The sequence below is a fragment of the Ruditapes philippinarum genome, unplaced genomic scaffold (genome assembly GCF_026571515.1).
Source record: "Ruditapes philippinarum isolate M1 unplaced genomic scaffold, ASM2657151v2 ctg1127_1_1_1_1, whole genome shotgun sequence".
In the NCBI taxonomy this organism is placed as follows: Eukaryota; Metazoa; Mollusca; class Bivalvia; order Venerida; family Veneridae; genus Ruditapes; species Ruditapes philippinarum.
The window spans coordinates 313,494-331,972 of NW_026864590.1; the positions used below are offsets into that span (position 1 = coordinate 313,494).

Consider the following 18,479-nt stretch of genomic DNA (forward strand, 5'->3'; position numbering starts at 1 on the left):
GAATAAAAAGATAATAAGAAATATGTTTACAATTAAAGTAAATTTAATTAAAGAATTTATTTTAAATCAAAATTTAGTGCCTCTCTTAGATCGAGTTTATGAACTGTTTAAAAGCTTTTCGTTTCTTGGTCATTTTACATGGTAAAATTTTTTTTGAAAAACAGCAATGAAATTTGCCCACCAGTAATTAGTGAAGACGCATATCAAACAGAATAAATGTCTGGTACAAATCTTCCCTGTCTTCTTATGTCTAAGAACCTTGGTGGATGACGAGATAGAGCCTCCTGATTTGTACAATTATCACTCCCACTATGATAATGTCTCAGAATCTTCCAGGGAGAGCTATGGTAGTCACTCTTGAGTCTTGATCTAAGTCAATTTCACACCTCCGGTTATTGCTTTATAAATAAGGGATACTTCTGTTAATATCTCTTTTTCATTTACAAGTTTTCAAGGACCTGTTCTTTATCCATTTCCAAGTACTGAGAGTTGTTGAGCACACCAGCTTAAACACTATCTTGTTAAGCACACATTCAAGATCATGTCTTTTATGTCAACTTGGTAAGAAAAATGTTTACCCAATTCAATTTTTCACTGAACATGTTGAGTTGTTAATCACCATCAATCTAATATTTACCTTAGGGCGAAAATTAACCGGGCCGAAACTTAATACGGCACGGGTACGGCGTAGTATATTATTTATCAAGTTCCGTTTTTGAACAGGTGCGCTTAGACCGGATATTGTGGTTACCAACAACAATAATGGCGGCCTACATGCAGACGTTTGGTTTTAGATTACCTAAGTAGTGATTTTTATAAAATAGGAAATTCAGCTATCTTTAAATAAGAGTAACGTGGCGCCATTATTTGTAGCAGATAAGGGAATACATACATAAGCAAAGATGGATGAAAGACACTGGTGGATAGCCAGTAAGATCCAAGAAACTTTCAAAATCGGAGGTTACGATAATCCGACTTTGTTGGAGGACTTTATGATTGAAGAAACGACACTTGCCAAAATCAATAAGTTTCTCAAAGCAGGAGGGCCATGTCGTTTATTCTTTTATTGCGAAAAGCCAGAAACTGGTATTGTTTCTACTCGGGAACTTCATGTGACAGGGACATTGGCATCCCTGAAGGATACAAACTTGGAACATGTAAACATTTTATATTTCCTCCGTAATCGTGTTGATAAAGATGTTGATGGAACAAGGATGGAACGGGATATATTTTGTGGAGAACTTAAGCATAACACTATAGAAACACTCACAACCCTGTTGTCTGATGTTTACATTCCTCTGGTTAAAGCCCAGAAGGATTGGGGTGAATGCAACCCTGATGGCCAGAATCAGCTGATGAATAACATGGACAAATTTTTGACAGCTCTCAATGAATCAACAGCGTCATTACAGTCATCAAAACAGATGGTATATAATTCAAAGTTATCCCTCACATATCTCTCAATTGGTACCTTGTCCTATAAATATGACGTCAAATTGAGATATTTTTGCTTCTGGACTTGACCGACATAAACTTTAACAAGCCAGTAATGTCTAATATCTGACAATGTCCCTAATTTTGTACCAGACTACCAGTTAAGTTTATGTCACTCTATCTTGTTAGAAGTCTTTGAATAAAAACACCATGTTCAACAGCTTTACCAACTGCATGAGCTTCACATTTTCTTGCAGGGTCTCCAATAAGAGAACATTTGTTTACCATGACATATCATGAAAAGGTTTTTCTGCATTTTCATTTTAATCAAATGGTTCATAATATTGTGTAAATTTTTCTTAATCTAGTTTTCATTTATGCATCTTATGGTTTTGTCTTTACTTACTGCTAATCATGTTTTTTTTTATGTTGCTGTTATTCTACATGCATATGCTCCTATATTTAGATGTTAAAACAGCCAGACCACATTGTATTGAATGATTTCAAACAGCAAAGGGCAGCAGCTTTAGATCCTCAGCTTATTAGTCAGTATGAAGAGTTAGTCACAGAATGGATGAACACAATAGAGGCAGTTCTCACAGATACTTCTGATGAAAGGTAATTACTATAACATGATGAAATATAACAATCTGCCTGCAGTCTCATAGACCATTGTTTGAAAGTATTAGAAATATATGCAGGGTTTCGGCTTATTCTTATAAGTACAAGGTGTCTAGGGCATTAGGGTGAAATTACAGACAAGAGTTGTCTGAAGTGAAAGAGAAATATGTGACAGATGTGTAACTAATGTGACCCATTCAATGAAAAGAGCAGACTTCCCGAAATACGTCGGTCCGACGGACATGTCCGATAAATTTTTATCAGGTCCGACGATTTTTTATTCCGGATCAGTCCGAATGTTCGGCTTTTATCCAAGCCGCATGTATACAAAATGGCGTCGCTAAAGCTGCCAAACCTGGGAAAAACGAAAATCTTCGTCAGAGGAGCGCGCACAACAGTAATAAAAGGATGAAAAGAATAGACCTGAGACAAAATTTAATGAAAAATGGAAGCAGGACCATGAATCGTTGGTGTATAACAGGGAGGAGATGAAAATGCACTGTACGGAATGTGCCGATTTTTACGGCGAAAAAAATAAAAACAAAAAGTGTCTTAGAAATACAAACACAAGTTTTTCTTTGATTTTGATCAATTTTATTTGGTCTGACAGATTTCGTTTCGGTGCGACAGATTTTCATGGTTTGTCAGACCGAATGTCTGACAGTTTTTTTTACTTTCGGGAAGTCTGAAAGAGAACAACTTAGGTCACATTGTTACCTGCAAAATTTTATTTTATAACTGGTCATTTTATCTAATGGAAAACCCTAAATAAACATTATGTGTATAAGTATATAATGAAACATATATATTGAAACATATTAAAAGTTTCCTGTTCAAAGTATTTTATGGACAATGAATTAAGGATTTAATAGAAGTATCAACATATTTTTTGAATTTTTCTTTATGACAGATATTTTAAAAATGGAAAGCTCTACCATATATGAAGTTAGAAAATGATTTCGTTATATTTTATTTATTTATTTATATGCATACATTTATGTATCTATTAAGTTTTACATCAATTATCTTTGTACTCACTTTATGACATTAAGAGTTTTCTTGTCAGAATAAAAGCATCATGTACACATTCTAAGGATATTGTTGAAGTAAACATCTTTTATACCTCTACAGGTTTTTGATTGTATTATTTAGCAGTTATATTTTGTTTTACAAGTTTTCTATGTATTCATACAGGTTTCCTTTCTATAAAATTTGTTTTGTTTTAGAAAAATGGATGCTCTTTTCCCAGAACGTTCCAGGTGATCAAGTGTATAAAATGTTTAACAAAATGTTTCTATGTCTGATTTGAATAATAAAAATGTGTCTTTAGAATAATTTATGCTGTACTTAGCCTAAAATTGATTCAATGTGCTTAGCTTCCTTACCATCATTTCAATATTGAATTCATATACTTGATTCTTACAACCTAACATGATTGTTTATACTATGAAGTTAGTTTGTTATTTTAGTCAGTTCTATTAGTTCATGCAGAATTTATATAAGTTCTATTATGTAGCAAGCCATAAAATTCTCACACACTTCTTACACTCTTAAATAAGTTTGTTGCTCATGGAAACAAAGGCTTGCCTTTGACAGGGTTTGAACCCATGCTGACAACAATCCTGAGATTACTAGTCATCTGACACATGACTTCAATCCATAAAACAGGCTGGAAAGTTTCTACATGTAATTTAAATTGAAAGAGCTTGTTTCACTGTTAAGTTTCTGAAAGAATCTTAGTAGATCTTATGATACTAATTCAAGCTGATCTAAGAATTACTTCAAAATTTAACTTTAATAAACATCATTAAGTTGTAATTTGTTGCTATGTTCTGTGTATTTTTGTTATAGATTTGTGTAATATTTGCTGAGTAATTATTTAGATAACACATCTTTGCAAAGGCTTGTGTGTGTGTTAAAACTTACCAGTAACTGTTGATTTCAGCAAAGCTTATTATCAGTTGTCTTCAGCTGTGAAAACTAATGAGGCTCTGAACATTCAACTTAACTAATCAATAAACTAAACATACATTGTTTAATCAATATTGTATACAATTATGATTGAAAAGTTCACAAAATATTGTGACTTGACTTCTTGACAAGTAATTGATATTATTTCAGCTTGTTTTTACTATGGATAGGTTTTTGCTGACATTTAAGTCAAGTATTCATGCTGTAATAACCAAGTACTGGTACTGGGTAAATTTTCATACCTGACTTTTCTTCAGGACTTTGCCCATGAGTCTGATATAATCTAAAATCTGCTGTATATAGACAGTGTAATAAAAAAGCCTTTGTATGTAGTTATACATAACCAATTGAAATAAATCATTTCAAAGATATATTTCGTATTCAAAAATAAAGAAATTTGCTCTATTATACCTGTGTAAACTGTGTTATATCAATATTTATTTTCCTACCTTAAAAACATTTTACATCAGTAAGACTACTGTAAGTATATGGTGAACTTGGTACGTTTAAGTTGGTAGCATGAATAACATTTATTTTTTTGCTCCAAACTCAAATATTTTCAAGTGTCCAATATGATCTGTCACAAGGTTGTATAAATTAACTAAGTAAGAAACAGATGATAATGAATTCAAGATTCAAGTCAAGATCTTGTGAGAAATATCCCATGAATATTATAGATGGGAAGATATTCTCTATGTTAAGTTTGTATTGTTAAGGTGCTCAGGTGACGTCCAGTTTTTATTCACTTAAAATGTTTCTGTTATCAGAATCTAAGATCATGCAAAGTTTAAATAAGTTTTGGTTATGTAGTTTTCAATCTGCTTGATGTTTATATGAAAACCTGACCCGCATTCATTTCTAAAAGAGTTGGAGAAAAAAGCACGGTTAACAGTTGTTACAGGTCTGGTATTATTTTACATGTACAGAATATTAACTTTTATATGTTTATATATTAGATTTATGGATCCAAATGCCGGTCCACTGTCAGAGCTCGAGAGATGGCGTAGACGTCAACGGTTACTGACCAATATCACCGAACAACTGAAAGGGAAAGAATGTAAAGCTGTGATTGGTGTTCTCATCACTGCAAAGTCACGACTTCTGAAGAAATGGAAACAAATTGACGCAGCGTATGTTACACTTCATTCTTTCTAAAAAAAAATATAAGAAGTAATTTTTATTTTTGTGCCCCCACGTTAGTGGTGGGCATTTAGATTTACCCTTGTCCGTCCGACCGTCCTTCCGTCCGTCTGTCCTTCCGTCCGTTCACTTTTGTGTCGCACATAACTCAAAAAGTATTTGACCTAGAGTCATGAAACTTTACAGAAATGTTGATCAGCATGTGTAATTGTGCACCTGGGTATTTTTGTCTAGATATTTTTAGTATTTTCAGCGTTATTGCCCTTGACTTATTAAAATTTTGCAATTTTCAACTTGTGTCACATGTAACTCAAAAGTATTTGACCTAGAGTCATGAAACTTTACAGGAATGTTGATCAGCATGTGTAGTTGTGCACCTGGGTATTTTCGTCTGGATATTTTTAGTATTTTCAGAGTTATTGCCCTTGACTTAGTAAAATTTTTCAATTTTCAACTTGTGTCGCATGTAACTCAAAAAGTATTTGACCTAGAGTCATGAAACTTTACAGAAATGTTGATCAGCATGTGTTATTGTGCACCTGGGTATTTTTGTCTGGATATTTTTAGTATTTTCAGAGTTATTGCCCTTGACTTAGTAAAAATTTTTCAATTTTCAACTTGTGTCGCATGTAACTCAAAAAGTATTTGACCTAGAGTCATGAAACTTTACAGGAATGTTGATCAGCATGTGTAGTTGTGCACCTGGGTATTTTTGTCTGGATATTTTTAGTATTTTCAGAGTTATTGCCCTTGACTTTGTAAAATTTTGCAATTTTCAACTTGTGTCGCACGTAACTCAAAAAGTATTTGACCTAGAATCATGAAACTTAACAGAGATGTTGATCAGCATGTGTAGTTGTGCACCTGGGTATTTTCGTCTGGATATTTTTAGTATTTTCAGAGTTATTGCCCTTGACTTAGTAAAATTTTGCAATTTTCAACATGTGTCGCATGTAACTCAAAAAGTGTTTGACCTAGAGTCATGTAACTTTACAGGAATATTGATCAGCATGTGCAGTTGTGCACCAGGTATTTTTGTCTGGATTTATTTAGTATTTTTAGAGTTATTGCCCTTCACTTAGTAAAATTTTTCAATTTTCAACTTGTGTCGCATGTAACTCAAAAAGTATTTGACCTAGAGTCATGAAACTTTACAGAAATGTTGATCGGCATGTGTTATTGTGCACCTGGGTATTTTTGTCTAGATATTTTTAGTATTTTCAGAGTTATTGCCCTTGACTTATTAAAATTTTGCAATTTTCAACTTGTGTCACATGTAACTCAAAAAGTATTTGACCTAGAGTCATGAAACTTTACAGGAATGTTGATCAGCATGTGTAGTTGTGCACCTGGGTATTTTCGTCTGGATATTTTTAGTATTTTCAGAGTTATTGCCCTTGACTTATTAAAATTTTGCAATTTTCGACTTGTGTCGCATGTAACTCAAAAAGTATTTGACCTAGAGTCATGAAACTGTACAGAAATGTTGATCAGCATGTGTTATTGTGCACCTGGGTATTTTTGTCTGGATATTTTTAGTATTTTCAGAGTTATTGCCCTTGACTTAGTAAAATTTTGCAATTTTCAACTTGTGTCACATGTAACTCAAAAAGTATTTGACCTAGAGTCATGAAACTTTACAGGAATGTTGATCAGCATGTGTAGTTGTGCACCTGGGTATTTTCGTCTGGATATTTTTAGTATTTTCAGAGTTATTGCCCTTGACTTTGTAAAATTTTGCAATTTTCAACTTGTGTTGAACGTAACTCAAAAAGTATTTGACCTAGAATCATGAAACTTTACAGAGATGTTGATCAGCATGTGTAGTTGTGCACCTGGGTATTTTCGTCTGGATATTTTTAGTATTTTCAGAGTTATTGCCCTTGACTTAGTAAAATTTTGCAATTTTCAACATGTGTCGCACGTAACTCAAAAAGTGTTTGACCTAGAGTCATGTAACTTTACAGGAATATTGATCAGCATGTGCAGTTGTGCACCAGGTATTTTTGTCTGGATTTATTTAGTATTTTTAGAGTTATTGCCCTTCACTTAGAAAATTTTTGCAATTTTCAACTTGTGTCGCAAGTTACTCAAAAAGGATTTGACATAGTCATTAAACCTTATGGGCATGTTGCTCAGCATATTTAGATTTGCACCTGGGGTTTCGCTTGTGGATTTATCCAGTATTTGTAGAGTTATTTCCCTTGACTTAGTAAAAAGATTGACAGGACTGTGGCGCGGTGGGGGCACCCGTGTCCTATGGACACATTTCTAGTTTTGTATTTTTTTCCTTTTGACAAATTATTGAAAATTCACAGTTCTTGAAAATGGAAATACAATGTATGCGTAATGACAATGGGTCGTGCATTGATTTACCTAATATTATTTTGTTTTTTGTCAATTCTCGATGTCCAAATAAGGTGATGTTATTCAATTTTTCAAATTGATTTTTATTATTTTCAATAAAATTAAGATATTGCAGTTCAAAGCTTTATCTGTAACCATTAAAAATGCAATACAAAAAATTAGATAAGATTTTGAATGTGTAAAATTTCCAATATATAATTATTATTTTATTAACACTTTATTACAGTATAACAGATGGAATGAATGACACCAAAGACAAAGTGAAATTTCTGGAGTCTTTAAAGCGGCATTTTGATCAGTTGTATAGTGTAGAGTCTACACCGTCTAGCATCATAAACACTGCCATACCAGGACTAGCTAACAGTGTCAAGCAGATGGATTCTATTTCCAGATATTACGCTCGTACTGGATTTCTAGGGCTTATGTTTACAAAGGTTTTTTTGTTTATCTAATTTATTTATAAAGTTTTCATGAAAAATCTGTTTATATAGAGGAATACTAAGGCAATGTCTGTTCTGAACTTAATGTAAAGACTGATTCACTCACAGTGTATATTTGTTTTACAAACTGTTGTCGTTCACTTCTTAATTAGGTTATTTTTTATATTTTTAAGATTAACTGGTATCCTAGATATTTTTTTACACTGTACATGATCATTATTTTATATTGTATATTCAGGTCACAAACCAGCTAGTGATGGCATGTAAAGAGTACATCAAGAACTGTACACTTACTATGGAGGATGATGATCTACTCTGGGATAGAATACAGGAAGAAATAGAGATACGTGACACCTCAAATACAGATGTCGACCCCAAAATTAAACTTCTTAAAAGCCAAGTAGAATCAAAATTAAAGGTAAAAAGATTGCAATGTAGAAATAATATGTCATTTTAAAAAGTAGCAGTATATTTATTACAAGTATGTAGATTTTTCTGAAAATGAATTATGTTTTTTTCTACAGAGTGTTGAATTATGCATAAAAATGTAGATTTCTCTATAATCTTAAAATATTAAAATGTTGCCTTAGGATGTGTATAATATATCTGTTTAATTGACATCAGTATAAAACCTTGATGGGTACAATGTAAAAATATTATTTCAAAATGTTCTGTATATTATAAATTTATATAGCCTGGTGCTACTGGAAGGAACAAAGCTAAAGAAGGTCGTGACCTTGGTCTCCAGGACGACACACTTTATGGTAGATTAAAGGCCTGTCTGACACTTCAAGGTTTCTATAGAGAGACACTGAGATCACTGCGAGATTCTATTGGTCAATCTTCTAACATGTCACACTTCCCATCTCTCAGTAGTGTAGGAGGACCTGGAAGTTTTACTACCAGGTACATGTATTATAATACTGCATGTTTGTTATGCTTTTTTTTGAGTGAACAATCATAACATTTATGTTATCTATATACATGTATACAGATGCTGCAAAATATTGATATAAATTTTATTTTGGTCAAAGAAAGCAATTGCATTAGATTATTAACTTATTGTAAAGATTTTTGTGATGTTATATGTATGTTTGTCATGGTAGAAAATAAATGTTTTCTTTTAGGTTTTTTGTCAGAACTAAATCCAGCCATATTGGGATTGGGTATATATATTCAATAAAGTTATCTTTTTATGTTTGTGCTGTTATCTTAATGCTCTTTGTTCATTTTGTTTATATCAAAACTTTGTCTGAATATTTATGTTATTTCATTTTGTGATTTAATTTGCAACTTAGTTGGTTCACATTTTCATATTTATCTAGAACATTTCTTAAATTCTAGTAAAGAATGTTTTAACTATTACCTTGCTGGAATTGAAAGTGTTAAGCCTCTTTGACCAGTATAGAGCCAGCCAGCCTGCACATTCATACAATCTGACCAGGCTCTATACTGTTGGTAGCTAAGTTTTTGTATTTTTAGTAATCTACACTGTTTGGCAAATCCAATATTCAAGGTCATCAGGTTATGGGTTAAAGATTGAGTAAACAAGTATTATTTAGTCTTAGCATCGTACATTTTAAAAGCCATAGTTTCTTATTTGTTGGTATTATTTTCTTTTGTTTAATTGTGAAAGTCTAAGTGAAACATGTAAGATTGTATTCTTTGTGAAGATTTAACACACCTGCTGATATTTCTAAATAAAAAAAAAATTCACCATTTTTGTATTCAAATGTTGAATTCTGCTGAAGCCGGTGCTAGGGGGTGTGTATTGTAACTTGCACTTTCCAGTACCGTCCATGAACAGGCTCAATCAAACCGAGCCTGCAACATTTTCAGTTTTTTTGTTTTGGGCATTCTTAAGGGATTCTGTGTTTCTCTATTTTATTAACATTTTACCATTTTTTTTCAGGTCTAACAGGGGATTGTTGAGTGGGACCTCACGTGTGACAGGATCCTCACCGAAGAAGGGCGTGTCATCTCTACTAGCTGATGTTCAAGGTCACGGTGTACCGATGACAGATGAGGAGGCGATTATGTCACATTTTGATTTGTTCTGTAACAGGATTAGACAGCTGATAGATGTTATCAATACATTAGCTCAGTATACAAAGTTAGTTTCGTTTCATTCTGTCTCCCTTAATTCTGTATACTGGTATACAAGATTTTACATTAAAACCAGTTTTGTAAAGTGGCAAGCTTCATAACTTTTCTTGAACAAGTTTGATCTAAGTAAGAGTAAATGATATGACAAGCAGTGCAAGATATATTTTGATCACTTGATGAAAACAAGTTGCATCATGTGATAGAATTTACGAAAAGATCCTGTAACTTTTGGACACACAAAAAGTATGTTGTTAGACTTTGTTTACTTTTTTTAAAAAATCATTGCATCTCAGCTATTGTGATTTTTTTTTACTGCATTTTTATCAGAGATGCAAAGATGGTAATATCTAAAACATTATTATTTTATTATGTAATCTATCACCCCTGACAGGATGGTAAAATCTACCCGAGGTGTGCCAAAACCAAGGAAGGAAGATCTTGTGATAGATGATGGATCTGAACAAGAGGAATGGAGGAAATATAAGAAAACCGATGATGCCAAACCTATGCCAAAAAGTATGTTAAATATACAACTGATGATTGTCATTGAACTATTATTTACATTTTATAGTTTTATTTTTGTAATGGAATGTTTTTGGAAGAGTTTTTTTAACATTGAAATATGCAGGGGCTTAGCTGAATAGAGAAACCATCAGATTTGTAATCTAGGGTATTCCTGGTATGATCATCTGGCGAGGTATATTGTCTCCTGTACAAATGATCCCAGGCATTGAGTCATTTGTATCTTACCACTGATTCAGAAATCATGTTGGAATAACAGTTGATCTTTGAAAGAAATTGGTAATTACTGGAAAGTTAAGTAGACAGAATGTGGAGATATGATAAAAAAGTATGTTAAAATTTGTCTTAAAAACCAAAATGAACCAATAAGTTCGATATTCAAAGCATGGCAAGTCTGTTATGGTAAGGTTTCAATAAGAATGTCAAATATTTAGAATATTGTTCTACTTTAAGTTGAGTTTGAGGAAGAAGATCCAGACCTAGCTCAGGTGACAGTAAAGATGGCATCACCAGATCGTAGTCTAAGGGTGATAGCAGAAGATGAAGAAGTGCTGGAAGAAGAAGATGCTGATGCTGAGAAAGATGAGAAGAAAATGGACATCTATACTGCTGTAGAACAAGGTGATGATGTTTTCAATACACAAGAAAACAACCAGGGACTAACAGAAGAGGAACTGGCAACTCTCAGTAAGGAAAACAATTTAACACTACCTTAACGGCACATGGTACAAATTATTCTGTTGATTGACATCTCATTGAATACCAGAGTTTGTTGAATATGACAGTTTGTCTAATAAGACACTTGGTTAAAGACTTTTATTTTGTTCATGAATTTTGACAAGTACATAATTTGAATTGCTTAGATATCCTGTATTGAATTTGTTTTGAAGAAGTGTTGTTATATACAATTAGCTGTCTGAAATAGTTAAGCTGTTAATATGCATCTATGTAACCAAAATATATTAAATTACCATTATAAGCTTATGAAAATCAATTTAGAATGGTTGATTGGTAAAATATTTATTTGACTTTGTGTTACCTGCGTTGTATTTTGTTTGTAGGGAAGTATTGTATTTGTTTGTAGGGAAGTATTGTATTTGTCTGTAGGGAAGTATTGTATTTTGTTTGTAAGGAAGTATTGTATTTTGTTTGTAGGGAAGTATTGTATTTATTTGTAGGGAAATATTATATTTGTTTGTATGGAAGGTATTATTTTTGTTTGTAGGGAAGTATTGTATTTGTTTGTAGGGAAGTATTGTATTTGTTTGTAGGGAAGTATTGTATTTGTTTGTAGGGAAGTATTATATTTGTTTGTAGGAAGGTATTATCCTGAAGATGAGGAAGATGAAGGCCCAGCTATATCTACAATAATAGCTGAACATTTGACTAATATGACAACATCATTGAGTGTAAATGTTACAACAAAAACAATGCTTGATGTGGAGTCAAAGGTAAACTACCTACAATACTTACATTGCCAATGATTGTACTTAGAGTAATATTGATTTGGTGCAAAATGTCATAGGGTGAAAAAGTGGGGACTGACTGAAACTGAAACCTGGGAATATCGGAATACCACACTGTGGCTCTACTGACTGAGCTATCTGGAGTTTATACATTCTGTCCCCTAATAAGTAAACATTTTTAAACTGTGACTTTCATACTATGTTTACTTGATATTTCACAATAATTGGAGAAAGAAGAAAACTTTCAATTTGTACATAATTAAGCTAGTTGATGAAATATAATGTGTAATGTTCAAGACTATGTTATTTGGAAAAAAATATTGAATACTAAAACTGACAATTTTAAGATTTTAATATTAAATTCCCACAATTTTACAATGGACAGTTCCAACTTCAAACCAGGATGATTCTATTACATAAATACAGGGATACAGGTGGGTATTGAATAAGAAAATGTTAACTCAGAAACTGTTAAAACCAGCTATTTTTGTGTGTAACGATGTCGTGATTGCTATTTGTAGGACAAAGACAGATTTGATGACCACTACAGCAACTTCTCTAAGATTGTAGGAGATGTAGAGAAGTTTCTGGCCTCGTATTTACATGTTATCTTCTGTAGAAAAATGAAGACTCAACAAGGTTTAGATATCATTACCAGGTATTGTTTTTGTTACATCATTTACACAGCTAGCTTATGAGTGATCCATGGTTCTACTCAGATGCTTTCTTGTGCTTGAAATAATGCATAGAGAGGCACCAGAGGTCTTCCTCTACCAGTAGAGCTGAAAAGTCGCAATTTAACCTTTACAATAGTGATGTGACTTAAAATTCTGCAGATATGACTTAAAAGTGTTACACATGGAATGATAACAATAAATACCTTTGACATTTATTTTTGTTTAGTAACATTTGTTCCAGAAATGTTGTATAGCTTGCTTTATAACACAGTCTTAGATTTGTTTTATATTAGTTAACTGAAATAAGTATTTGAAATGATACCTCATTTGAGATCCTCTATTGCGATTGGTAATGGTGTCATATGAGGAAAGGGGGTTGATTACTAATTATTTATCACACACCCGTGCCGATTTCGCGACTCCGTAAAAATGGTATTGCACGGCCGTGCATATATTTTGACTTGACGTCATTAGCGTAATGCGACGCGCTAAATATTAGCGTTATACTATAGACGCGTCAATGAAAAATGACTCTTATTTCACTTTAAACGGTCTTTTTTGGGGTATGTGATAAAAAGAATATTAAATTCGTGTAAGTTCATTACTGAATTTATTGCACTCGTTGAATAAAGTAATATTATGCTCGCCAGAGGCTCGCATAATATAATTTTATTCAACTCGTGCAATAAATTCAGTATTGAACTTACACTCATTCAATATCCTCTATATATCAAATGTAATCTTTTTAGACTTCAAGCAGTCCAGAACAGACCTGGCATTCGAGCCACTCTAGCAGAAAAGTTTGTAGAAATTTTCAACTGGTATGAAGCGGATCTAGAGGAGGTTCATCAGATATATGAACAACATAAGGTATACAGTACACAAGTTTAGATATGACTTATGCACCAGTCAATTAATTCCAAAATAACAACTTTAATTGTTGAGGCATTAGTAAAGATTTTAACCCTCCAATTAACACCACAGAGCAGTGCCCTTACCAAAGGTTTGAAAATGAAGAGGTCAAAGTCTCCCACTGTTCTCTGGGATTAGATAATGGTCGGTTATACAATTGCTGGTGCATGATCTGTGTGTTAACCTTTTTTTTGCATTTGTTCATTCATTCATTGCAGAAGTCTAAGAATGTTAAGAGGTAATTTTAGTTTGCCACTGATGGTTTGATAACGGCCATGTAATTATGTTTTATAAATTAAGTAAAGTTTGTTGACTGTTGAAGACATTTTATTTTTGAGCCAGTCAGTGTCTCTGATTACAAATTTTAAAAGATGTAGGTACACTGTAAAAATGGCTTTATTAAAAATGAGTTAGTCAGTGAGCCCTTCTTTATTCCCATCATTTTAAGAAAAATATCACAGATCTAGTTATCTTGATCAAGTAAGATAGGCCACATCTTTTTGGTATGATTTGATGTTTAACTATAAATAATTTATAACTATTATCATCTTGTGGTAATTTATACAGGAAAACCCACAGTTGGTTAGAAATGCCCCTCCTGTAGCTGGAGCAATTCATTGGTCGAGACAATTATTGAAGCGTATCGAGGATCCTATGAAGATATTCAGGGATAACAAGGCTATTACACAACTTGGAGATTTTGGACGTATAGTTCGTATCTATAACAGACTAGCTACGGCTCTTGTTACATTTGAGAGCTTGTGGTTTACTCAGTGGAAGGGTCGCATAGATCAAGCTCGGAATGGTTTAAGGGCCACATTGTTTGTACATCATCCAGTTACTAATGAGATTGTTGTCAATGCTGATGAAAGGTAAGTCACTCGTTTATTTATTCTTGTCAGACATAATAGAAAACATGGGAATCAAGTACTTGCAAAACACTGAATCTTAATTCCAAAGGTGATTCATTTTTTAACAGACTTACTGAGACCTTTTTTGTCAAGTTCACTTATTTTGTAGATTGAATATCAATACATCCTAAAATATATTTACTGATCACTGGTTTATTGCTTGCTTATCATCATCTTGGTGCAGTAATGGGTTAACTCGTATTAAATTCATTGCAGTTAACCCATTACTGCACTTAAGTGACAACATTTTCATTTCATGAAAAGTTTAACTTTTTTAATATGCTTTTTGTATACTAATACAGTAAAGACTGGTTTAGTAGTGCTTAGCTTAAATAAGTATTTTTTTATAAAATGTTATCCATGAGTTCTACGATGTGTGGATATGCATGAGGCAAACAGTGTATTGCACAAGACTCGGTATACTGCATGGGCGGCACTGGTCCGTCCGCCGTGATAAGTGGCCGAATCAAGATTTAAGAACTATAGGTCAACCTTGCACACACTTGTTCTCGATGAAGTAATAGGAAGTGTGTCGAGCTAATTCCAGATCCATTGAAGAACTTTGTTTCACCCCTCATAACAGAGTATGTGAACCAGCAATTACAGCCAGGCCTCAGTACACTTGCATGGAACAGTATGAATATAGGTATGAACTTTCTTGTTGGTATACATTGCAGTTTTCATCTTAACAGGTACATTGTACTGAAAATCGTATTATATTTCAGTTATTAATTAAATTTATTGGTGTTTTTGGTCGTGGTTTAAGTCACAATAATTCTTTAAGGTCATAGCACACAATTAAAAACACAAACCTTGTGTAAATTATCTTGAAAGCTTCTTTACTTCAATGAACACAAAGTTCCTGGCAGAAAACCTACAGCTGTGAGTGGCTATTGAATTGTAGTCAGCAACATTATTAACGGCTAGTCCACGAAGAACTCCAACCAATTTAAAGAACTCCAACCAATTTTCATACATTTACAAATTTGCATATTAAAAATAATTAAATTAATAATTTTTTTCTGAGACAGTCCGTTTTGAATTTGAGGTGGTCATTTTTTGGTTTTATCACTTTACTTGCAACAATGAATGTTTTCCTAGCGTTTGGCAACACAAAATGCATTTGAGACAGTTATTTTGCCCTACAGCTGCTTCCTAATGACAGCCCTTGGCATAAAGCTTTATATTGCAATATATACTATATAATGAACATACACATTATTATATTTATAGTATAAATTATACAGCAGTTATATATACAGTATATATATATACATTTTCAGTTTAAAAAGTTGGTAAAATACAATCAATGTTCCACTTGTAATGCACTATGATCACACATTGTGTCTGGAATACAAATTTGCATGACTGTTGTTTATGTATTGATCTTTTACTACTGTTGTCAATACTAAATATAGTAATGTATACTGTATTTTTATGTCTTGAAATTTACTTTTTCTTCAATATTTCTTGATATAGTATTAAACTTTAAACATTTATTGTAGATCACAATGTAACTCTGGCCAAGTTCTATTGTTCAGATTTGTATTTTTATGTAACAGTTTCCTTTTTTTTGCACAGATCATTTTTTTATACCTCTGAAAATGATACTTTAATTAATTGACAACTGAACTATATTTTCCTAGCCATTTTGAAACAACCTGTTTCTAAATTGGGAAACTTATTACCATGGTAACCATAAGAGAATTGGAAAAAATTTACAAACCTATCAAAGCATTAGCTTTTGAGATGATAGTACACATTTATAGAAATTTTTCATAAAACGCCAAATATGTTTTAAGTTTCTTGGGTTTAGAGCAAGTTTTTATTTTTGTTTTTGTTTTATAGAATTTTCTAGATTAAATTTTGTATTCTATTTTGAGTAGAAATATAATCAGTTCAATAAAAACAAACGCTTTTCTTAAGCTTTCGACGTTTAGTCTTCTTCAGAAATTTTTTACTGATTTAAGTCTTGTATTTAGTGACTAGAAACTGTCACAAAACCAGTATTTCTATCAGTATTTCCTATGTGCAAATCAGTGTAAAAAATGACAAAAAACAACAACAAATAAAACACCATGTAAAAAAAACTTTAAACATGTAACACGTTTTTGTGATATAGTTTGTTGGTAATATAATTCATTATATTTGTTACAGATGCCTTCCTACATCAGATACACTCAGCAACAACAAAGTTGAAGAACATGCAGAAACAAGTAAATGATGTGATGGAACAGAAAGTATTCAGTACCCTCGACACAATCACAAACTTCTATCTCTTTGATCATGAGCTTGCCTTCTCTAGAGCTTGGGTAAATATATCAATCAGAACTGTTGTTTTTATGCCCTCTTGTCATTTGCTTTTGTTTGTCTGTCTGTCTGTCTGTTTGTGACACTGTCCGCCCTAACCTGAAAAAAAAACAGGAATTTTGTGGTATAAGTTTTCTATGGACACATTTCTAGTTTATTCCTGAAATAATGCCTGATGGGTAGTTCCTGAGAGGAAAAAAGCATTGAAAAGATATTTTGAATTTTTCCAGAAAATCTAGCTGTATTTTCTGTAAGTTTTATGCCTGAACAATGATTGAGATACTAGTGGATCTGGGGCAAAATTGTTTTGTCTCATCTGAAATATGACTACTGTCAACTTTGATAGATATCTTTATTCAATGTGGCTAGAGCTTTCATACATGAACACAACATACTTATCGATGAGAGCTTCTTTATTATATGACTATATCACAATGACTCGTACATGACCTTGGCCTTCAAGGTCAAATTTTTGAAATGCGGAAATTTTCACCATAATCTTGTTCCTAATTAATATACATCGTATTTCATTGATTTTTATACAATTATAATATATATAAATATACAGTTTGTATTATTTGTTATTACACATTGTACTGTTATACTGTATCTATTTTAGCCACCAGAGTTGTTCCGTGAAGAAATGATGCGTACAGCAGTAGAGAGAAGTAATATGCTACAGGACTATGTAGAAACTGTCATGGAGGGATTACAGACTGTTTCAAACATCCTCGCTGTCAAGAAGGTAACACATGTTGTCATAGCAACATATTGATTGATAATAATCATTGAAAATAGTTCTTAACAAATAAAACTATTTGTTTATATAGTGATATTATTTATGTACTGTGCATATGCTTCAGTTATCCTTACCAATCTTACAGATAGTAATGCTAGTTATGCCAGTTGTAGTATAATACTTGCATAACATTGGTCAATTACAGAAATTCATTTTAAGATTAATCTTTTGTGTATGTACAATTATTTTAATGAAGACACTTTTTTATTGTAATTTCAACATTAAAACTTCAAATATGATGTTACAATGTATGTTTATAGAAGATATAGGTGCAGGATTTATCAGTTAAATGTTAATAATTAGACATTGTGTACTCTTCAGACTTATATGAATGTATGATGATCACTTAGACTTAATAATTAAATGATTTCTAGGCATATTCTCTTGTTGGAATGTCCATGTCCAACCTGTCAGCCACTGCCTTTGTATCCAAGAAGAAAGCAAACTCTATGGAAAGTGTGAAAAAATGCATCACGGTTAGCTAGCTTAGAACAGCTATGCATGAAAATTTTGCTTTTGCCCCACATCTCATAACCATAATACCTGTTCACTGAGCAATCACCAGTATGATTTTATAATGAGCAAGAATATAATTCACAAATAATGAAGCGTTAATCCCCTTTTTAACAGAAAACAAGTAAAAGAATGTCTATACCTTATAACACTTAATATGTGAAATGATTCCAGTCAGAAGTAATACACATCCCTGTTAAGTTGTAGATGCTTTTTGTTTGTTTGGACTTATAAACTGAAATATTATTTTACTTATACCTGTATATATTCTGCTACATGTATGCTATCTA

The 18,479-nt window shown here is 32.4% G+C and overlaps 1 protein-coding gene across 1 annotated transcript in view; it reads left to right on the top strand.

Moving 5' to 3' along the window:
• Window positions 1–737: 737 nt before the first annotated feature.
• Window positions 738–18,479, top strand: part of LOC132726216 (dynein axonemal heavy chain 5-like) — a 127,640-nt gene continuing 109,898 nt past the window's right edge. The window contains exons 1-18 of the mRNA XM_060711495.1: window positions 738–1,427; window positions 1,901–2,052; window positions 4,983–5,156; window positions 7,760–7,967; window positions 8,212–8,391; window positions 8,668–8,879; window positions 9,101–9,139; window positions 9,886–10,086; window positions 10,471–10,595; window positions 11,055–11,288; window positions 11,919–12,052; window positions 12,589–12,725; window positions 13,494–13,614; window positions 14,224–14,528; window positions 15,086–15,213; window positions 16,725–16,879; window positions 17,497–17,622; window positions 18,051–18,152. Of these exons, the coding sequence (XP_060567478.1) occupies window positions 903–1,427; window positions 1,901–2,052; window positions 4,983–5,156; window positions 7,760–7,967; window positions 8,212–8,391; window positions 8,668–8,879; window positions 9,101–9,139; window positions 9,886–10,086; window positions 10,471–10,595; window positions 11,055–11,288; window positions 11,919–12,052; window positions 12,589–12,725; window positions 13,494–13,614; window positions 14,224–14,528; window positions 15,086–15,213; window positions 16,725–16,879; window positions 17,497–17,622; window positions 18,051–18,152 (3,258 nt within the window). The 5' untranslated portion in view covers window positions 738–902. The remainder of the gene's footprint in view (window positions 1,428–1,900; window positions 2,053–4,982; window positions 5,157–7,759; window positions 7,968–8,211; window positions 8,392–8,667; window positions 8,880–9,100; window positions 9,140–9,885; window positions 10,087–10,470; window positions 10,596–11,054; window positions 11,289–11,918; window positions 12,053–12,588; window positions 12,726–13,493; window positions 13,615–14,223; window positions 14,529–15,085; window positions 15,214–16,724; window positions 16,880–17,496; window positions 17,623–18,050; window positions 18,153–18,479) is intronic.